Source organism: Pantherophis guttatus, chromosome 3 (genome assembly GCF_059756535.1).
Source record: "Pantherophis guttatus breed Tessera chromosome 3, ASM5975653v1, whole genome shotgun sequence".
Classification (NCBI taxonomy): Eukaryota; Metazoa; Chordata; class Lepidosauria; order Squamata; family Colubridae; genus Pantherophis; species Pantherophis guttatus.
Genome location: NC_142065.1, coordinates 23,885,075 through 23,908,647, shown reverse-complemented (window position 1 = coordinate 23,908,647; position 23,573 = coordinate 23,885,075). Strand labels below are relative to the sequence as shown.

Sequence of the window (23,573 nt, the reverse complement as noted above, 5' to 3'; positions counted from 1 at the left end):
TGTGTGTGTAAACAGTCAAGCTAACAATCATAATCAAAGGTTCAGAAAACTATATTTTTTTCCTTGTATGGAATAAAAAAGTTTTCATCAATTGTGGCTGACTTTTTTTACTTGCTTTCACACCCACACCTGGATGCCCCTGCAGGCTAATTTGAAACAGAGGGTTAGCACTCCTCAGGGTAACAGTCCCATATGCCATATCCTTCAGCACACCTGCCCCCAGTCACCCAGTGCCCCCAGAAGAGCAGTTGGAGCCTCTCCCAGTTGGAAGGGAAACAAAACCGGCAAAAACGCGCATTCCTTAACTTCTCCAATACGGAAAACTGTTAAGAGGGGTACTACTACTCATCCGCCCCATGCTCAGCAACCCAGCGCTTGCAATTTTACACCAACCTCGCTTCTCTGCCAACCTCCCGAATTAGAGGAAAGCTCTTTAATGTGGATCCCCTGGCAGCGTCCCAAAGTCAAAAGAAAATCCCGGCAAAGTGCGCTGCCTCCCTTGGCAAACACGCCTTACTTTTAGAGTAACGGCTTCCTTCCACTCCAGCCCAGTCCAGGTTGACTGGAAGGCGTCGCGACCGACTCGGTTCCTTTGAGCGCGCCTGAGCTGAATCCACAGAAAAAGGCAAAGGTTAGGTAGAATATAGGCGGGGATCCCTCCCGCCACCTCGGGCAGGGCTCGTGGGCAGTAATCGCAGGCTAAGTCAGGAGCTCGAATTCCAAAGATCAACTTTCTGGCCTTTTCTTGCGCGGATCCTCAACTAGGAGGTTGAGGCGCAGCCGCCCCGCCAACGTTGCGCAGGGAACTGGCGGGGGTGGCTCGGAGGTGGCACCCAAACTTTTCCTTTGGGGGCTGCTTTCATATTGCCCGAAACGCGCGGGAAAAAAATCCTCTTCCATCTTAAAACAGGATTAGCGTTCCTTCGCGGGTTCCCTCCGCGCGTGGGCAGCGGCAAAACTTGGGAAGACGTCGCCCCGGGGCTCTGCTGCTTTTTTTTTTTGGCGGGGCCGGGGCGCCCTCACTTACGTCACCTCAGACTTAAGGCGGGTTGCGTTAAGCCCGCAGGAGGGTGGTGCTAGGCGCTGCACGGCCAACCCGCGCCCCGTTTTGCTTTCCTTTCCAACCGGCCGGGCCACAGCCATGCCGGTGACCCGCGGCTCTCGAAGCCTGGCGGGCGCGCTGCTCTTCTTCTCCGCCCTGTTGGCCGAGGCGGGAGCGGCGGGTGGCTGCGCCGAGCTGGGACGCTGCTGCTCGGGCAGGAGCCTGGAGTGCGCGAGCGCCGGTTGGAGACCCGACGGATCCTACGGGCTCTGCTATTGCGACCAGGCTTGCCTTTCCACCTTGGATTGCTGCAGCGACTACCGGCGCTTTTGCCCAGGTGCGTCTCCGCGAGGCCCCGGGGTGGGTGGATAAGCGGGCCTGAGAGGGCGAAAGGCGGGTTCCCGCCTGCTTCTCCCACGCTCTTTTCTTCGGAGCGCTTCTCTCGGCCGCGCTACGGTAGCAGCTGCCGCGCCTTGGAGGCTCCGCTGCTGCGCCTTGTGGGGCGAGTGGCCTGGCGACTCTGCGAGTTAGAGACAGATACAGATGATGAGAGGGTTGGAAGGGACCTTGTAGGTCATCTAGTCCAACCCGCCCCACCCCCTCAGCAGACTTTACCTGCCGAGGAGGCGCCGTGGTTAGAGTGCAGCACTGCAGGCTACTTCAGCTGACTGGTAGCTGCAGTTCGGCAGTTCAAATCTCATCAGGCTTAAGGTTGACTCAGCCTTCCATCCTTCCGAGTTGGGTAAAATGAGGACCCAGATTGTTGGGGGGGGGCAATATGCTGATACTGTATACCGCTTAGAGAGGGCTGTAAAAAGCACTATGAAGCGGTATATAAGTCTAAGTGCTATTGCTATTGCTATTACATCATTTCTGACAGATGGCAGTCCAGGCTCTTCTTGAAAGCTTCCAGTGATGAAGCTCCCTCAACATTTTTTATTTTATTTTATTTTATTTTATTTTATTTTATTTTATTTTATTTTATTTTATTTTATTTTATTTTATTTTATTTTATTTTATTTTATTTTATTTTATTTTATTTTATTTTATTTTATTTTATTTTATTTTATTTTATTTTTTCGTATTTCTATGCCACCCACTCTCCAAGGATTCTGGGCGGCTTACACCAAAGACAGTATACTAAATAGCATATTGCCCCCAACAATCTGGGTCCTCATTTTACCCACCTCGGAAGGATGGAAGGCTGAGTCAACCTTGAGCCGGTGAGAGTTGATCTGCTGAACTAGCAGTCAGCTGAAGTAGCTGCAGCACTGCACTCTAACCACTGCGCCACTTCGGCTCAACATCTGAAGGCAACTTCTGTTCCATTGGTTGATTGCTCTCACTGTCAGAAAATTTCTAAGTTTGCCCAGCCCTGTTGAATCCGTCAACTCCCAGAATCCCTGAGCAGCGGGGAAATCCAGGAAAACCAGATATTTCTAATATCTGAAAGAATAAGATCAGGGATGAATGCCCTAGGAAAGTGTACTTTTTGGGGTTTTGGTTTTTTTGCAATGTTAGTTTCTCAGTCTCCATACAAATGGAGCAGCTGAGAGAAAATTGGGGCTGACTGGAGTAGGCCACAGGTTATGCTTACGGAGATATTGCTTATTTTGTCTTGCTGTGCCATTGGTCCCTTGGCTAGAAATGAGAGATTGTGTCTTCCAAGAGTGTTTCATACTCACCATGGCCCATGGAGATGCTACAATGGTCAAAAGTGCCAGTTTTTTCAGTCGCATTGTAACTTTGAACAGTCACTAAACAAATAGTTGTAAATTGAGGATTACCTGTACATCGCCAAAAAGCTAATCTAAGCATTTGCCAGGAGCTAACATTTACTGGAAGGCACTATATAGACCAGTGATGGCTAACCTTTTTGCCGTCGCGTGCCAAAAGTGTGGGGAGCGTGGGGGGGTCATGCGCATGTGTGCCCACACCCATAATTCAATGTGCCCCGTCCCCCCCCATGCATGCATGCGCGGCATCCCCCCAATGTTCCCCCCGTTTTTGGCACGCAATGGCACGGTAGGCAAGGTAGGCCTGTTTTTCACTCTCCCCAGGCCCCAGAGGCTTTCTTGGAGCCTGGGGAGGGCGAAAACGGCCTTCCCTACCCCCCCTAAAGGCCCTCTGGAGGCCGGAAACAGCCCGTTTCCCAACTTCCAGAAGGACCATTTTTCACTCTCCCCAGGGTCCAGAGGCTTTCTAGGAGCCTGGGGAGGGCGAAAACGGCCTTCCCCACGCCCACGGAGACCCTCTGGAGGCCAGAAACAGCCTGTTTCTCGACTTCCGGTGGGCCCGGAAGGCTCAAAAATCAGCTGGCCGGCGCACGCATGCATGCTGGAGCTGAGCTAGGGCAACGCTCGTGTGCCCATCGATATGGCACCACCTGCCACCTGTGGCACGCGTGCCATAGGTTCACCATCACAGATATAGACATTCAGGCTTTTACTGGAATTTTATCCCACAGGTCTTCACATATGATGGCCACATTAGAACGCATTTAGCTTTAGAGCAATCTTGGCTTGGCAGCAACTGTGGCAAGAAACGTCATAAAATGGGACAAGTCTCACTTAACAACTGTCCTGCTTAGGAATGGAAATTTTGGGCTCAATTGTGGTCATAAGTCAAGGACTACCTGTATATTTCTTTTGCCTGTCTTTACTCTATACAGGATAGGTTGTCCTCGACTTACAACAGTTTGTTTAGTGACCGTTCAAAGTTACAACAGCACTGAAAAAAGTGACTTAGGACCATTTTTCACACTTATGACCGATGCAGCATCCCCATGGTCACGTGATTTACATTGAGATGCTTGACAAGTGACTCACATTTATGACGGTTGCAGTGTCCCTGGGTCATGTGATCCCCTTTTATGACCTTCTGACAAGCAAAGTCAATGGGGAAACCAGATTCACTTAACAACCATGTTACTAATTTAATAACTGCAATGATTCATTTAACCAATGTGGTAAAAAAGTAAAATGGGGCAAAACTCACTTAACACATTTCTCACTTAGCAACATAAATTCTGTGCTCCATTGTGTTCATAAGTCAAAGGCTACCTGTATTTTGGTTTTTTTTTCCATTGACATTAATGTCTCTAGCTTCAAAGCATTTGTTTCATTTTCTGGTGACCACCAGAAAAGTTTTGCAAGTTCCATTATCCCCAGCCCAGAGGGAAATGCTTAGCCTGAAAATAATTATTGAAGCTGCTCTTTAGGAGAGCTTTCCAATTGGTGCCTTGGAGATATACTGGGAATCCTGAAAATCACAGGCCTGATCTATGTGGATAGTATTACAGTTGGGAAGGCCATGAGGACTGGAATCTTGGTGTAAGATATAAAATCAAAGAAGCCTCAGGCTATGCTTAATGCAGAATCCTGCTGTGTTATTCTCCTACTATAACTGTACTCTCCTTTATTCCTTGCAAGTTTATGAAACTTATGATAAAAATGATTTATGTACCAACAGACTTATAAATGAATTAATTTCCATGGTTCTTCCTCCCCACACTGGTTTAGTTTTTATTACAACCATTGAACTTTATTTTTTGATAACCAATCAAGGATTGATTTAAGTACTGTATTGTATCTTCTAATACTGCCATCTTCTGGTGTTCTATTGGTATAGCCCAATCTTTGGAGTAGTAGAATAAGATCAGTCACCTCAATGTTTCTTGTAAAGGTCAGTGGAATGCTTGTTTGCAGAGTAGTCTATGATCTTTATATTTGATTTCTCTCTCTCTCTCTCTCTCTGAAATTCTCTAAGCAAACTCACTTAAATCCGGTGTCATCTTGCTTTGCTAAAGATCAAAGTGATTTAGCCCAGTTTTCCCAATTGTCTCTACCTAAATCTGCAGTTTATAGACTTCTCAGCTAGCACTGCCAAGTGCTTTACTTTGGGTTCAGCAGGAAAGCTCAAAAGATTATTCCTTTATTAAAAAAACAGTGAAACTGTATACAGTACATGCAAGGAGAGCCATGGTTTATTGTACTGCAAGTTTTATTGACAGCCACAGTTGGCTGGGTTATCAGAGCCAGTGAAATGGAGTATAAGATGTCAGGGAAGGAACAAGGAGATTGAAGCAGGGGTGAAATGCTCCCGGTTCGGACCGGATCGCCTGATCCGGTAGCGATGACGACGGGTGGTTCGGAGAACCGGTTGCAAAAATCCCTGCCCACCCGCAATGCCCAGCTGAGCTGCGCAATCATCAGAGGCTTTTTTTTTTTAATTTTTAAAAGCATTTTTTCTACAACCTCTTCGGCCGAAAAAATGCTTTTAAAAGTAAAAAAAAAAAGCCTCTGATGATCGCGCGGCTCAACTGGGATCGTCAGAGCCTTTTATAAGCATTTTTCTACAACCTCTTTGGCTGAAGAGGTTGTAGAAAAAATGCCTTTAAAAGGCTCTGACGATCCCAGTTGAGTTGCCTGATCATCAGAGGCTTTTTTTTCTTTTAAAAGCAAAAAAAAAATGCTTTTAAAAGAAAACAAAAGCCTCTGACGATCAGGCAACTCAGCTGGGATCATCAGAGCCTTTGGAAAGCATTTATTTTACAACCTCTTCAGCCGAAGAAGTTGTAGAAAAAATGCTTTTAAAAGTTAAAAAAAAAAAAGTTGGCCATACCCACTCAGTCACATTAACCCCCCCCCCCACCACCAAGCCACACCCACAGAACCGGTAGTAACAAATTTTACATTTCACCACTGGATTGAAATTCTAGTTTAATTCCTAGCCACAGAAGCCAGCTGATGACTCTGGTCCAATTACCCCCTTTCTGCTGTAATCAGTATCGGGCTCTGAAACAAGCTAGCTGAAAAACAAAACCCTTTTGGCATCATGTACTGATACGCTTTGCTGAATTAGGTGAGCACAAAACAGGCTGACCCTGCCGCTAAGGGAGATACACACTAAGAACGACAACAACTCTGTCAGCCTCACATAGTTGCCCTTGTGGGGAAGATAGGAGGAAGGGCTGTGTGTGAAGCCTTGAGCTCCTGCATGAAAGGTGGGATAATTTTTTTTTTAAACCAAACAAACCCTGGTTTACGAATTTCAGTGACTGGATTTATGCCATGCACTAAAGTAAAACCACTTTGTGTCTTGGAGGGTTTTGAGAAGCGAATCAATTTTTGAATTTGAAAATGCAGAATAAAAAAATCTTGCAGCTGGCTAGATAACATTGGCCCCATTATTATGTTTCAGCTTCACCGATTCACATGAATGTTGCGGGGATAAATTGGAGGAAGGTGCACTGCTTTGAACTCAGAAAAGATGGGATATAAATGTCATAAAGATGTAGGTGAACATGGACTGTGGCGCTTCATCTTGTAGCTGGGAAATCACATTTATGAATATTCCCCCTATAAATGAAACAACCTACCCTTTAATTAGAAAATCAGAACAGAGACATTTAGAAAGTCTTTTTAACTTGTGGAGGTTTTGATTTTTGTTCAGTCTATCAGCCTCAAGACTTGCTTCTAAAATACTATCTATATAACAGATAGTCCTTGATCTATGGCCATAGTTGTGACCAGAATCACTGTGGCAAAGCAGGGCAGTTGTTAAATGAGTTGCACCCAGTTTTATGACCTTTTTTGTCATTGTGGTTAAACAAACTGCAGTTATTAAGGGAATCAGGCATTTGTTAAGCAAATCTGGCTTCCCACATTAACTTTGCTTGTCAGAAGCTGGCTGGGAAAGTTGCAAATGGCAATCAGATGTCACTGCAACCATTGTAAATATATGCCAGTTTGGCCAAGCGTCCAGATTTTGATCATGTGACTGTGGGGATGCTGCGATGGTCATAAGTGCAAGGACTGATTGTAAATCATCTTTTTCAGTGCCATTGCAACTTTGAACTATCGTTAAATGGTTATAACTTCAGGACAACCTATAAACCACAACATGCTCAGATGCTTCCTTAGCAGGAATGATTTGAGATTCTCTTTCTGGGATGTTGACCTGATACAGCATAGAAGGGATCTCAGTGTTGTGGCCTGTTGGCCTCCGGCCACTCCAGAATCAGAGGAGGAGGAGGAGGAAGTGTGGGAGTCAGGGTCAGCATCAGGGCAACCTGGGACCTCCGAGGGGGAAGTGGGAATGGAGCTGGCAGAGAGAGAGAGACAGAGGCGGAGCCTGAGCCATCCGTCAGCCCTCAGATGGAGAATCAACAGTCCCCAGGTCTGAAGGTGATTGATGAAGAAGAGGAGGAACAGCTGGGTCCAGGGCCTGACGCGCGGCTGCGCAGAAGGCAGAGGAGAGGAGAGCAGGGGAGAGCCATGGGCCGATCCTGGGGAAGGAAGAGCCACCGTTGCTAGTGATGTAGGGGCAGGTTCCAAATCTCGTGCACGCACGGCACTTCTGCACATGTGCAGAAGCGGGTGGGCGGAGCCTCCTGCTGCCGCCACTACCGGTTCACCCGATCCGGATGCGAACCAGTAGCAACCCACCACTGTAGCGATGCCCCACCATAGCTCTGGGGATAAAAGGCAGGGGGCGGAGAGAATAGGTGTGGCAGACAGCTATTCATCTTCCGGTGGACTTGTTAGCCTGCGAGAGAAACTTTTTGCCGGGGCTGCCGGCATTCCTAATAAAGGAATCTTCTGAGTTCACGTCAGAGGGTTTGTCGTGTTTGGGGAGCTGGGTCAGAACACTCAGCTTTTAGAAGTAACTTCTTATACTTTCTGCAGAGGCCTCCTGCCTGGTCTCTGACTGGAGTGAATGGAGTGGGTGTGCTGAACACTGCAAGGCAACCTACCGCCGCCGAAGGAGATCTGTGATCCGGGAGCCCAGAAACGGTGGAGAAGCCTGCCCTGCTCTGGAAGAGAAGGCTGGCTGTTTGGAGTATTGGACTCAGCAAGGAACATTGTGCAAGGACTCCATTCGTAAGTGGGGAAAGGCAGTTCAAATCCTCCTTTAAGTACTTTTAACCACAGTGCAAATTGTTTTGGAATATTTATTATGGCTGTTATTTTTATATTGCATAATACTAAATGTCAATTTGAGAGATGGATCTGATTCCGCTAAGCACAGAGATTGTTTCAAATAACAGCTGGATCTTACATGGGCCATTTCTGTGAAAGAATAAGGAAGGGGGGGGGATAGGCAGATTTGGGTTCTTACGTGACATGGACTAAGTCAGTGCTGTAATTCCTCACTCTATAATTACTTTAATTGGAACTTACCTTCCATGATGCTATTGCAAGACTTTCCCAAGTGCATAAAATAAGCAATATTAAATATAATTTTGCTCTCACTTTAGCCTTTAGTTTCCAGCAAAGGGCAACTGCCTTTGGGATTAGCCCAGAGGTGGGTTTCAGCAGGTTCTGACCAGTTCTGGAGAACCGGTAGCGGAAATTTTGTGTAGTTTAGAGAACCGGTACATACCACCTCTGGCTGGCCCGAGAATAGATCCCCATCTATTCTCTGCCTTCCGAGTCCCAGCTGATCAGGAGGAAATGGGGATTTTGCAGTAACCTTCCCCTGGATTGTGGAGGGAATGGAGATTTTACATTATCCTTCCCCTGCCATGCCCACCAAGCCACGCCTACCATGCCACACCACTCCCATCAAGCCACACCCACAGAATCGGTAGTCAAAAATTTTGAAACCCACCACTGGATTAACCCTGCAAGAATCAGCATGCCACATCTGGACTACATATCATAATTATTGGGAAAGGCCTCTATGACCAGGTAGAAAGCATCTCCAGGTAGATGGGACCTTTCCTACCAAGTTTAGGAACAAATCAGGAAGAATCCAATCAAGAGTTGCTGGGAATTAGTGAAGTTGTTGCTCTGCACTAAGTATCTTAAAAGGTCATTCACACAACAGTAAGCAGACCTCTGCAGAAACCAAGAATAGGACAAAGAAAAAGAATTAAAAGAAAGGAGATACTGGCAGACTATCAGAAATTATTTATTAATGGTAAGAGCTGTTAAGCAGTGGAATGATTTATCTAGACCAGCCCTGTTTTCTCCCCATTGGAAGTTTTCAAGACGTTAAATGATTACCTGCTGAAGATGATTCATTGTATTCTGGCGTGAAGAGGGAGGTTGGACTAGATGATTAATGAAACATTCCAACTCATACATATTTTTATGATCTGTTCTAGCATTTTAGAAGATATGCTGAGAAAGCTATGGCTGTTATATTGACATGAATTAATTAGCCAAAGTAGGAATGGTATTGTACCCTTATGCCGATTGGGTTGTAATCACGATGAAGTATCATTTCCATCTGCATTTGCACTTCATCCTATTTATCTTATCACTTCCAGTTCTTTGATGAACCAAGGAACCAGGCTGGACTTTAGAGTTCTCAATTTTTGTGGAGTCTGTTGGGATTCATAAAACTCTTAAGGGATAAACCAGTTTAACAGATCCACAATTCTTGCGGAGGGAAAAGGTTACTGCCTGTCTGATTTATGATAATAAGGATATAGATCCATATTTGGTTTTGAAGCTTTACAACACCAGTAGTATTTTATGCAAGATATGCAAGCTAAACAAAATGCACAGGTACAGTATATGTGGTACCTCGCTCAATAGTAGTAACTGTGAGAGGGGTCCTAGTGGACAACCATTTAAATATGAGCCAGCAGTGTGCAGCAGCTGCAAAAAAGCCAACACAGTTCTAGGCTGCATAGACAGAGGAATGGAATAAAGATCACGTGAAGTGTTAATACCACTTTATAATGCCTTGGTAAGGCCACACTTTGAATACTGCATTCAGTTTTGGTCGCCATGATGTAAAAAAAGATGTGAAGACTCTAGAAAGAATGCAGAGAAGAGCAACAAAGATGATTAGGGGACTGGAGGCTAAAACATATGAAGAAGGGTTGCAGGAACTTGGTATGTCTAATTTAATGAAAAGAAGGACTAGGGGAGACATGATAAGAGTGTTCCAATATCTCAGGGGTTGCCACAAAGAAGGAGTCAAACTATTCTCCAAAGCACCTGAGGGCAGGACAAGAAGCAATAGGTGGAAACTAATCAAGGAGAGAAGCAACTTAGAACTAAGGAGAAATTTCCTGACAGTTGGAACAATTAATCAGTAGAACAACTTGCCTCCAGAAGTTGTGAATGCTCCAAGTTTTTAAGAAGATGTTGGATAACTATTTGTCTGAAATGGTGTAGGGTTTCCTGCCTAAGCAGGGGGTTGGACTAGAAGACTTCCAAGGTCCCTTCCAACTCTGTTATGCTATGCTGTGCTATGCTATGCTATGCTATGCTATGCTATGCTATGCTATGCTATGCTATGCTATGCTATGCTATGCTATGCTATGCTATGATATATGTTGGGCCAATGGGATATGCTCAGGACAGAATGCCTCTTCAGATATTGATGGTTACATGCACCACAACTTTGTCTTTGCGGCTCAAGGCTGTTGGGAATTATAGTTCTGCAACAACTGGAGAGGAGCACAGGTTCCTCATCTCAGACATATGGAAATACTTGTATCAAGGCAGCTATGAAACCTTGAATTGGCTTCTAGAGTATCAGTGAATACGGAGATCCCTTAGGAAAACAGTCAGAAAATGGATAGGCAGTTATACCGCTATATCAGCAGAATCCATGACCTGACACTCTAACTCAGGAAGAAGAACAAATGGGTTTCCTATTGAAGAATTTGGTGCAAGTGAAAGCAGTGCTGTTCCTCAGCTGGTCCAATATGAGAAACAATTAAAATTGTTTTTTTTCCCTAGTCAGTGTTAAAAAGGTAAAATATCTTCCTTAAAAACCAAAACACGGTTTAGACCCAAATAAAATTTATGGTGATCAATTCAAATGTGTTGTATTTCTTTCTACCGAACTATGGTGGATTATTAAAATAGCTTCCTTCCTTCTAAAATGATAATAAGCAGGCCTGTTCCAACAAGAAAGAAACGGGATGAAGATTTCCCAATTCTGCAGTGGATGAATAATTATTTGTGATCTGGAATTGTGGGAGAAAATGTGTCTTTGGTTTCCCACTTGCAAACAACAACAAGGCATTAAGCTCCATGAGCCTCCCAGTCTTTCATTATTCTGCTGATATAAATGAGTTTGAGGGTGCAGTTTTCACTGACTGTGGTTGTTGTGGTTTCTCCCCCCCTCCCCCTTCATATAATCAGTCCCAGCATTAATAACCACCGGAGGCTACGGAAAGGCAAGGAGAAAACGTGCTGTGCTCAGCGGGAGAGAAAGAGTTGGGTAAGTTCTGTATTTCGGCATTAAAAAATCTATTGTTTTGCCTCCTTTAGTCGCACTGAACTACATTGTGAATAATAGTACTGTAATTAACAATCTCAATACTGAGAGAGACTTTTATAGTCTTAAGTGCATGTCCCTAACCCTAATTCCTCTCCCAGCAGATCTTGCCTTCTCAGTCCCCTCACTTCTACTACAGATAGTGTCAGGGTTTCAAGTAACACCCACAACAAAAGAAGATTCTGAGGCTTGAGTTTCCTCAAAGTTCCATTTTATTAGAGATGTCATATTGGCACATCTGGAAAACCCGAATCTGAAAGTTTCCAGGTTTTCCCCACCCAAGTGAAAGTTCAAGTCGCTGTCCAGCACCCACATATCCATCACATGGTCCAATCATCCACCGTCCAAACTAGAAATACATCCCAGTCATCCAACTCCAGGTGCCAGGGCAAGGTGTCCTTGACTCTCTGAGAAAGGAATGTTATTTTGACAACATATCACCCATATTCTATGCAATCCCCCCTCCCATTTTCCCACAGTAGAAAATGTAAATGTGGCAGGCATGAAGGCCCAAATGTAAAAGATGGCTTCCAGATCTGACAGGTAGTCCTCGATTTACAACCAGTTGCTTAGTGACCATTCAGAGTTACAACGGATCTTCCCAGGGCTACTTACGACCTAAATTCGAAGTTCTGACAGCTTCCTCGTGGTCACACGATCACAATTTGGGAGCCTACTGGCCCTCATTTATGGCTGTTTGCAGCATCCTGCAATTGTGATCATGATTTATGATCTTTTTGCCAGAAACCAGAATTTACTTTTTGTTTCTGGAGAAAACCAGAAACCGTGGAGGACAATGGATTTGATTAATGACCACTGTGTTCACTTAGCAACCCTGGTGGTTCACGTAACCACCACCACAAAAAAGTCATAAAATTGTGCATGTTCACATGTAACCTGCTTAATGGCCAGTATGGCATTACATTATTAAAATTTAAATTAAAGAACAGTGCAATGGCCTAGAGGCATCAGGAAGGGCATCTGGCCAGTAAACACTCAGCTCCATTCAGTTGCCCTGACTCCACCCTGAAAAAAAAGTAATTATTGGGTTGTAATGAAAAAAAAAATTAAAATTAAAATTAACCTAATCCTGTTTACTATATAGGTATGTTACTGAAAATGGTTTTAGATCCCTGGTAATTGGAAAGAAGACTTTTAATATAGGATCCACCAGTAAGAATCACTTTGTCATCTAATACATGACATTGATACAGGAAGCAGAGCTGGAAGTAAAGTGGTCTTTAGATTGTGTTTTCCAGTTTAAAGGTGAATCAGAAGGATTACATGACATGTACACACAGAAGAAAAAATGTTGGGCAAAGTATGTAAGTTTTTCTTCAAATATGACTACAAATAAAAATATGACTACACCTGCAGCCTAAAGCAGAAGCAGTTTTGCTGTTTATGTGAATTATTATAGGTCTAAGATTGCAGCCCATTACACACTTTTCTTGTACTGAATTTCCATTGAATACAATGAGACTTACTGAAGAAAAGAACAAGAATCTTGGGGATCAAATTCAAAATTTTTCAGTCTTTCATTTTTTTTCTCATAAAGGCAACCAGCTACTACTAGGACATGGAGTTTCTCCTGTCATGTCCATCAGTAACTGGAATAGCACAAAGCTAAATATGTCCTGGTTTCCCAGTAACCATATGAACATGTCCATGCAGTTTTCTTGACAACACTACAAATCTGTTCTGCCGATAACTTCTTTTGGGATATTTTTTTCCCCAGTTCCTAGTCTACTCTTCAATCCTACAATTCCCTGGTTTTATCTCCTCCAAGGGTTAATAACCTAATCTTGCTTAACTTCAGAGCCCAGACAAGGTTAGCTGGGTAAAACGAAGGAGCATTCTGGCTTCCAAATTGCCACTTCTTTGATCTCTTCCACAACAGGTATTGTGTTGAGTTCCAGCTCATGGACATCACAAAAGGCTGCCTTCATGGGAACAGTTCCTACACTCATTGGATGAAGTATCTCAGTGAAGGACACACAGTGTGTGTGGAGTGTCAACATCCAGCCCTCGATCAGAAGAGTCTACACTGCTCTGGGGATGGGAGTGGAGCTAAGAAGTAAGAATCAATTATGTCTTTTGCTTAGTGGGGAAATGTGCACTGGATCATTTTAAGTTCATGTCACTCAGATTTTACACTGCAAGAAAGAAATAATATACGAGTGAGATTGAAAAGTCCTGGGTAACTATTAGAGGGATTGTTGTTGCACATGTCCTATGGCTCTGTGCTGGAGCTTCTGAAGATGCTATCACAGAAAATATGTTAAATTTGTTATGCTATAATATGAGCTTGTTCATACATGCAAAAGCAAAACCTGGTTAACCTATATTTGATGATAGATTCCTTGGTCTTGACACCAATAAAGCAATGTATCTGAGTTAATGTGAGAGGACTCTGTAGATGTGATGAACAAGCCATGCCATCAGGTTTTGCTGCAGTAACTGGACTATTAGTTGGGGAGGTCAAAAGGTCAAGATGGGTAGAACCATGCAATCAAAGCTTCACTCCTTTTATACATGTTTGAACATGTAAAAAACCAACGGGGCTTTGATTGTGGCCACCATTTTGATTTTTTAAAAATCTCTCCCCCATTGATATCCCAAATAGTAGCTACTAATAACATGTACTTGTGAATTAGACATGCCTCAAGAAGACAGCAGGGAGCCAGGAGACAGCAAAGGTCAACTGGGGGGGCAGAGTGCAGGGTGATGAGGGTGACCATGGATGAAACTGGGGTGGCTGCAGCTTCCCAGGGCATGGCAAGATACCCCCAGAGCTGCATGGTTCTGGGCTGAGGCAGAGGGGAGATAGGTGAGGGGGGGAGGAGTTGGAGGCAGCCCCTAATCTTACTGAGGCTCAAGCTGGGAGAGACTAAGGCCAGTGCTCACTTAGCAACCTGCACTTCTCGGTTAACAATTGGGACAATTAGGATTGCAGTCACTGCAGTCATGCAATATCTCACCGTACAACTTCAGCACTTAGCGACATAAATTACTAGCAGTACAGGGGACCCTTTGTCTCCTAGCACACTGTCATGCCCCCCGTTGGAGTCTGAATCTGCAGTGGAAGATGAGCTGGAACAAGAACTGACAGCGATTGAGAGGGCAGCTCCGTTGGCCTTGGAGGAAGCTGGGGAAGGGCAGAGTCAGTGCAGGCAAGGATTTTTGGAATTAATAAGGCCTGCAGGCTGGGAAGAACAGAGGCAGGATGAACATGAGAGACGGAGCTCAGATGAGGAGCAAGGACCATCCCCTCCTGATCCAAGGGCTCAGAGAGTGCAGAGAAGGCATGATCAACGCAGAGTGAGTAGGCTACTTGTGAGGAAAGTGCCCCGCCCATCTTCACCAGGCACACCTGGGGAATGAGACTTAAGGAGACACTATGGGCAGCGGAAACGAACACTGAGTTCTTGAAGTGTTGCATGCTGACATTTGAACTTGCCAAGAGTCCTTGCATTCCTTTCAGCATTCTGGACTAATTACCTGGATCTTTTGTTCCCTGAACTCCTTGATTTGCCAAATACATTTGGATTTATTGCCGTGCAGCCTTGGTGCAGACAGCGCTGGGCTGGACTAATTGCAGCCAGAGGCAGCTTGAGATTTGTGTGGGGGTTTGTTATCACTCTGCTCTGGGACAGGCCAGAAACGTGGGAGCGTTTGGGGAGATTTCGAGCAATAGAGGGGCAGTTTGAACTCCCAGCTGTTTGTGTTATCTCTCTGCCATGCCCTGGGTCATCACACACACACTGTTGCTGAGCTCGCATCTATAGTAGTCTATAATGTACAGCAGTTAACTGCTTAATTCCCTCTTGAACTTAAGTTGCTTTGTTTCAGGACTTGAAATAAATTTTGCTTTATACATGAAATATGTTTATTAGAAGCAATAGATGTGTTTAGTACAAAACTAAAACCCATCAGATACAATTTATTTATGATATTAAAGAAGAAGATTAAGCATTTTCTGCATGCATGATTTCAGTATATAGCTGCAAAATTATTTCAGTAGAGCCCAATAGCAGCAAGTATAACTGTCAGCTGAAGCTATAAAATATAATAAAAATCAGGAGTGGGTTCTCCTTACCTCTGCTACCGGTTCGCAAGGGGAGCGTGCGCGTCCGGGCTCGCTTCACTTGTGTGCGCATGTGCTTCTGCGCATGTGCAGATTGTCCATGATGATGTCCAGATGAATGAGTGGAGCCTCCCACCGCCATTACTACCGGTTCTCAAGAACCAGACTGAACCGGGAGTAACCCACCACTGGTGAAAATGCAAATGAAAGTTAAAGCCTGATATAATTATGTTCTGCCCAGAAATAAATGTATGAGAAGGTGAAACTGAAAATGGAAAATGGCTGTGCAGGTTGGGAATTCTAGGAATTGGAGATCACCAATACCTGGATTGTGCCATGATTGGGGAAGATTGGAATATCCCCTTTCTCCTCACTCTTCCTTTGTTCCTTGAATTCAAAGCCTTTATACCAGGAATATGCTATTATTATTTTTTTCAGATTGAAGGTCATAGGCCTCTGGCTACCCTTTTGGGGACCATGTTTCAGATAAGTCAGGACAAAAAAAAAAATTAAATGTGATTAATTAAAATTAGACTGAATGCATTTATAAATATTCAGTGAATTTGAGGACAGTTTTTGGAGTATCTAAGGGCCACACAAGTTTTTGAGTCACCCTGATGCTGACATACAGTAGAGGCACAGATTATGCATGCCTCAGTTATTCCCATAAGTTTTTATTTCTTTTTTCTATGGGACAAACATTCAGGGTTGATTAATTTTTTGCTGTTTGGATCTGTTCCTCTTCTTTTGCTCCCTAAAAAGAAGCAAAGAAGAAAGTGTAATACTGTTGAACTACAGTTTCAACCCAGCCTCCAGGGAAATAGTTTCCCAGTTATGAAAATGGCTTCATGGCTTCAGGATGTCAACTAATTTAATTCGCATGCGAGTATGGCTGCAATGTTTTGTTGAATCAGCTGAGCCATGTCTGGAATGTCTCGTGAGGTTTCATTTGGTGCAACTGGAGACATCTGTCAATATTCCTGTCCTCCTTGCTTCTTCCTGAAATAGACTTAGAGACATTGATCAAATCTACTAGGGGATATGGTGACATGAAGATCTGTCTGCCATGATCACTTGAGAAGATAGAACAGTTGAAAAAAGTCTTGAGAATGGAGGGCGAGAGGAGAATACACTCTGAAGATCATTCATCTATTCAAAGAATTATGTGAAAGGGTAGGATGGCTGTGAGATTTCCTTTTCCTTTTTAATGGCAAATTTAGGTGATGAATGGGAATAGGACTGGAGCCAGAAAGCAGCCTGGAAAAACCCATGGTTTACAGAAATAAATACCCCTTCAGCATCACACAGATACTTCACATTTTTAGTACCTTGGACAAATTGACTCTAAGTTCATATTGTGCCTTATCAATTTATTCAGTACATATGGGCTTAAGAAATAAATTCTAAAAGCTGCAGTCAATTTGTACACTGTACATCTTTGGGTACTTAAACAGACAGCCTTTAAAATGAGGAAGTAAAATTTAGTTTTTTTTTTTTAATGAAATGCTACTGGAAGGTTCAGGCCTGATTAAGCACTACTGACATTTGCAAAAAGCATGTGTTAGAAAAGCCAGTGTCTCTTGCTTGCAAAGATTAGCTGTTCCTTAGGAATTGCAGGAAGACATGGGAGTTATGGAATGCAGGTTTGCAACAGATGATCATGTGCATAAAGCTGGGGAAAGAAGGAAGGAAGGAAATGCTTGTCTAGGAATAACCTGCCACCATCGCTGTCCAGATTTGCGACAGATTAAAAGCCAATCTGCACATACTACCTTGATAAAGTAGGGTCAAAGAAAAATTAGTTTTGCAGCCAAGATTTCTTCATCATATGTTTCTGCAATTGGATCATAAAAGGTTCTATCATGTTATTAGGAATATAAAGGATCTGATTCAGAATCCTTAACTCAAGAAAAGACAGTCATGTACACCAGTGTTTTCTCATCCTTGGCAACTCTAAGATGAGTGGACTTCAACTCCCAGAATTCCCCAGCTAGCTGTGCTGATGGGGGAATTCTGGGAGCTGAAGTCCACCCATCTTAAAATTGCCAAGGTTGACAAACATCAAACCTACTAAGTATCTATGGAGATTCTCAGTCATCCAGGTCACGGTTGTCCCAAAGGTGCTTTTTCAAGAGGCAACCGGACTTTCTGTTTTTTCTTTGAAGACATTTTGCTAGAAGCTTCTTCAGCTCTGAAGAGAAACACTTGGATGAAAAGTGAAACATCTTCAAAGAAACATCAGAAAGTCCAGTTGCCTCTTGAAAAAACACCTTTGAGATCAATCCTACTAATTTCTGCTCTTGTTGGCAGTTGCTCTCAGGTATTCATGGCCCTTTTATCCTTCTGTCCTTTTAGAAATGGAAATACCACTTCATGGCATGCTTCGTTTTGTTTTACAGGAACCAGCTACTGTACTGGCAGGCTGTGGGGAATCCGAGATGTAGAGGGACCTGGAAGAGGGTTCGTCAACGGGACACTTGCATTTGTCCTTCAGTTCACAGCTTCTTGTTCATCTGACTTTCATTTAATGCCACCAACATTGATTTTATCACTACTGTAGTCCTCATTTACAGAAATTCAGGGAATAAGATGGAATCTGCTGCGTGGACTTTTCAACATTCTTCCAATGTCTGAAGCTCTACCTCTCACTCCTAATATTTTATATTTCAAAGTACATTGAATAGCAGGGTTTAAAGAAGAATCACTGTAAGAGAGACCCAGGATTGTAAGCTTTTGACCTGAAGGCAGAGTCTGATGAATACAGATAGATAACCTTGTCAGTGCTCAATTTGGATCACCCTCAAGGTGCATAAAGCAGTTTCCTCTGAAAATTAAAATATTTCAAGTTGAGCTAATGTTCACCTATTGCTCACCAAGTTCTCTTTCTGAGTTTATCACTTCTTCCATTTCGACAAAGCTTATCTGCCTAAGACAGCTGCAGCAAAGCTGGAGACAGTCAAAGAGGAGCAAAAGCAATCTAATCTTTCTGTTCTATGTCCATCCTCGGACTTTTATAATCTCCTAAATCTTGTATCAAAGCCTGAGCTTAGGGAATTTTGGCAACATTTCTCAAAATTAGCACAGGATGGTTTCTGTATGAACAGAGATAAAGCACGGATGTGATGCCGATCACAGAACTCAGCTTCCCAAGAATCTCTTTCCCTTATATTTCAAAAAGCAAGTTTTTAGATTTTATGGCTGCTGCCAAGCTATGCTTGGAACTTTTAATACCTGCTGTAAACATGGAAGCTGTAGATTGTTGGAAATGATTTCCAGGCTTGTAACTTTTGGCTTCATGGAAAGTCCCCTCTTTTATATTTAAATTGCAATAGCTGAATAAATAAATGTATACTGTAGTTGCAGTATCCATATTTTTATACCATTTGCACCAGCAATAGATTTCAGGGTTTGTACTTTTATACAGAATTTCATAATTGTTTTGCATGTATTCAACTGAACTGACGATCTGAGCTAATCCTCTATATTTTAAGTCATCTGCTTCATTTTTGTGAAACTGGAAAATATGCTGCTTGGTTTTTCAGTCCCGTTCTCCTTCCTTAAGTTTCGGCATAAAAGAAAAGGCCAAAGGAATATTGGTATTTGGACAGTAATGATTGATGTGGCCCCTAGAAGGTTAATGGCAGCTTTAGGGAGGCAATTTATATTGGGAAAATTGCCTACAAGAATGACTAATCTGTAGATGCACTTCCTCTTCACAGTTTCTTCCACTGGGAAGCCCAATCATGCATATTCTTGCTTAATGGATCCGTGTTTTTTGCATTTCTACGCCTCTCTGTGTCTTCCTTTGATTTTGATGAATAAGAAAATAAGACATCTTTTGATTTGTCTGATCAAGGTAGAATTCAGATGTCTCTGGACTAGCCTGGCTTTTCACTCATTGACATGTGGGGATGCTCTAGGGTAGGGATGAGGCAATTAGCTGCAAATAAATTGGACAATATGTTGAGATCTTTTCGTTTCTTTGTAAGAGGGGCTTAAGTTCCTCTTATGAAAATGAGTTCCTTGGTGTCATCACCCATGGCTGCAGTATTTCTTGAAGGGCTCCAAGACAGAGCAACCTCCCTGAAAGAAGTTTCTGTTCAAAATTATGACAGTATCTGATTAAAGAGTTTAAGAAACTTGAAATTTGATTTTTTTTTAATGAAATGCTTTATATAGACAACTGTATGTGCTCTGTTAGTAATATTTGAGTGGGATTATACAGTTAAGTAGCAATAGCAATAGCACTTAGACTTACATACCACTTTACAGTACTTTACAGCCTTCTCTAAGTGGTTTACAGAGTCAGTATATTGCCCCCAACAATCTGGGTCCTCATTTTACCCACCTCAGAAGGATGGAAGGCTGCGTCAACCTTGAACCCCACTTTACCTCAGAAGGATGGAAGCCTGAGTCAACCTTGAGCCTGGTGAGATTTGAACTGCCAAATTGCAGGCAGCCAGCAGTCAGCAGAAGTATCCTGCAGTACTGTACTCTAACCACTGCGCCACCACAGCTCATAATGTAAATTATGGCTAGGGCTCCTATAATTAAATGATGATGATGATTACATTGCATTTTGTTGGATTGAGACTTCTTGCCACTTTTCTCCAGTTAAAATTGTTTCCTATATATATTCTGTGGCACCATGGTGGTAGTTAGAATGCAGTACTACAAACTGACTCTGCCCACTGTCAGGAGTTCGATCCTAACTGGCTCAAGATTGCCTCAGCCTTCCATCCTTCCAAGATCAGTAAAATGAAGACCCAGATTGTTGGGGGCGATATGCTGACTTTGTAAACTGCTTAGAGAGTGCTGTAAATCACTATAAAGTAGTATATAAGTGTAAGTGCTATTGCTGTACTCTATACTGTGCCTTCCAAATTCAATCAGATAATTGTTCAGAAGGACATTGTGGTTGATTAGATTGAAAGTGCCTGAGAAGTTCAGGAAATGTAGCAGAGTGGCATGATTTATTCTACATAAATAATTTTCCAGAGAGATCAAAGCTGCTTCCATCTGCCAAATGCAAACCAGATGCAAATAGATCTAAATGATCAGAATCTTCAATACTGCTTAAAAGTGGAGGCCACTATTATGTTTCAGTAATTTACTCCTCAATGGAAAATTAGAATCCAAACAGGGATTGAATATAAATTTGGTTTCTTTATTAATTTATGATCACTGACTGATTTTTGCATGTGTCTTCTAAGAGGAACTATATTTCAAACCTAGCATTGGCAGATTTGAGAAGCCAGGGTGGACAAGGACAAGCGATGAAATGAATCTCCAAAGCTTTTGTGTGCTTTGGCTGTTGAAGCTGATGAGTAACCATAGCAACATTAGCAAGTTTGTAGTGTAGTTTCTTTCATTTTAGATTCTGTCCAAACATAATGCTTCTAAGTTGGAATAAGTATGTGATTACTGGAAAAATGCACAATAAACTTCACATTCCAGACCATCATCCCTTCATTCCAATCAGAACCTAAGTGAAGGCTTTGAGGGAAAATCCCCAAGAGACTGCAAAGAAGTATTAGATCCACCATTCTCAGAAGTCAGTCTTTCTGTTCTCCATTCCAGAGATTTTAAGTAGCCACAATTTCCAATTTGACCAAGTAGGTATAAAAACACTAGATCCAACGTAGCCCTATTGTAAGTGCTACTCAAGACATTATATGAGATGAGTCCACATCAGTGGTGAAATGGTGAAATTCAGCCAAATCTATCGGGATCGCGCGATCCGATAGCCCTGGCGGTGGGAGGCTCCGCCAACCCGCCTGGACATCATCATGCCCCGTTTTTGACCCTCTGCGCATGTGTGGAGGAGGTGCATGCATAGCGCACCCACGTGCATTTACATTTGCGAACCAGTAGCGAAGGTAAGTAAATACCACCCCTGGTCCACATGTGATATCCACTATAAAATATTGATTGACATCCAATAGATAATAGCAAGATATCAAAGAGAGGTCCTTTAAATCCTGCTTAGGTTCACTTCTATCATTTGTGCCAATAATTGTGATTGTGAAATAGCGGGTTAGATAGTACATAATAAAAATCTCCAGTCTATCTTCAGATCTAGGTATCAGATGGGGATAGAAATTCCCATTCCATTCCAAGCCGATCTCTACTCCACATTAAGCTGGTGCTACACAAAATAATTGATAGAGTGGCAAAGTGAATACCTGCTTTTTTTTAAAGAAGCCAGACTGGCATATTTATTAACCCGTAGGTAGAATACATTATTATCCAGTAGGTATAACATTAACAGCCAGTGCTTGGCTATTCAGTGGACCATCTCCCCAAGTGTCATTAAGATCAGGTTGGATTTACTCTGAATAAAGGGTACACGTCTTATCTTTAGGCTACAGGCCAGGAATTGAGTTCTATTGAGATCTGAACCAGAGAATATTGGGATCATTTTCTCTTTGCAATGTTGAACTCACAAATTGGAATTGTGTTATGTGCATATAGCTATGAGGAGGTAATTTGTTAAAACAATTAGAATCATGCAGTATGTTATACGGGTAGTCTACAGGGAGATGCCCAACTCATCTAAAGGGCATTATGAGCCACGGTGGCGCAGTGGTTAGAGTGCAGTACTACAGGCTACTTCTGCTGCCTGCCAGCTGCCTGAATTTTGGCAGTTCAAATCTCACCAAGCTCAAGGTTGACTCAGCCTTCCATCCTTCTGAGGTGGGTAAAATGAGGACCCAAATTGTTGGGGGCAATATGCTGACTCTGTAAACCACTTAGAGAGGGCTGTAAAGCATTGTGATGAGGTATAGAAGTCTAAGTGCTATTGCTATTAAATTGGAGTAGTTTGATAACTGTTTACTGTAGCATCTGAATAATATCCAGCATCTGAAGAAGTTACCTAGTTGGGGTAATGAAACATTTATAAGAAAACAACAAAGTTCAGAGAGCTCCAAGAACCCCACAGTTCAACCCTGAGTTATAAATATTCTCTTCTATTAGAACTTTAATCATCAGCTATTGGATAGTCAGGATATGGAAAGAGCTGTTTGTAGCGACGAGAGCATATTTTTATGGATTGGAGTGCTTTTATGTGAGACTCTTCTGTTTATTTATATGTGTATAAAAATGGTTAATGTACAATGCAGCAGATTGGCAATATGAGATTCCAATATAAGTTCTATCAAATACAATGTTGATTTTATAATATATCTTCTGTGTGGACATATTAGGCAAGAAGCCAGCAGAGTGTAGTCCAAAACCAGGCAATTGCAAATATTCTTGCTCAGTATTACCCTCCCTGTGAAAGTATTGTTTTGTGCTTGAAACAATAAATGTATACAACTAGGACTTCAAGGAACACAGCTGTGAAGAAATTTAATGCATGAAATTAACACTGCGGGGGAAAAGAGTCACCTCTATTCTAGTTGTCCCCAAATAAACAATTCTTGAAATTGAGCTCCTGACAAGAAAAGTGTGTGTAGAATTGGCTTGTCTTAAAAGTGCTGCTGAGCCTGAAGAACAAGGATAATTCTAGGTCTCTTTGCAGTCCACGAACCTTCTAAAGATCATGTGCTTCAAAGTTACTCAATTATTTGAAAGGTGAATGTTTTATAGTCGTTTCTGTGCAAACAACCTCCCATCTAAGGGCAGTTCCTAGCTTTCTCCTGATCTGCTTGGTGTGATTGCAATGCTTTTCTCATGCAATTAACTCTGGAGTAGGCAGAGCTCTTGTGCGATAGAATAGAATAGAATAGAATAGAATAGAATAGAATAGAATAGAATAGAATAGAATAGAATAGAATAGAATAGAATAGAATAGAATATTGGCCAAGTGGACACACAAGGAATTTGTCTTTGGTGCATATGCTCTCAGTGTACATAAAAAGATACATTCGTCAAGAATCATAAGGTACAACACTTAATGATAGTCATAGGGTACAAATAAGCAATCAAATCATATTAGGAACCAATCAATATCAATATCAATAGGAATTGTATCTATTTATCTCTCTTTCATGTGCATGGAGCCTATATTGCAGATAGTGCAGTCATGGTTTTGTTGGGGTGAAAAAGATGTCACAATGCACAACAGAGGTACAACTAAACAGGACTATGCCATGCCTTTGGAGCTGCTGCCTATCTGTGGCCCCACCCACACCTATAGGAGTGTGGTTTGGCTGCTCTACCAATAATTTCAATCAAGGCTTTCCAACA

General features: G+C 42.6%; 1 protein-coding gene across 1 annotated transcript; it reads left to right on the top strand.

The window, feature by feature from the left end:
- The first annotated feature begins 521 nt into the window (after positions 1-521).
- Positions 522-19,526, top strand: LOC117663574 (somatomedin-B and thrombospondin type-1 domain-containing protein-like). Its single transcript, XM_034413813.3, has 5 exons — positions 522-1,379; positions 7,732-7,926; positions 11,158-11,236; positions 13,194-13,370; positions 17,780-19,526. Exons 1-5 carry the CDS (start codon positions 1,142-1,144, stop codon positions 17,895-17,897), a joined length of 807 nt encoding a protein of 268 aa, XP_034269704.2. The 5' UTR covers positions 522-1,141; the 3' UTR covers positions 17,898-19,526.
- Positions 19,527-23,573: the final 4,047 nt, after the last annotated feature.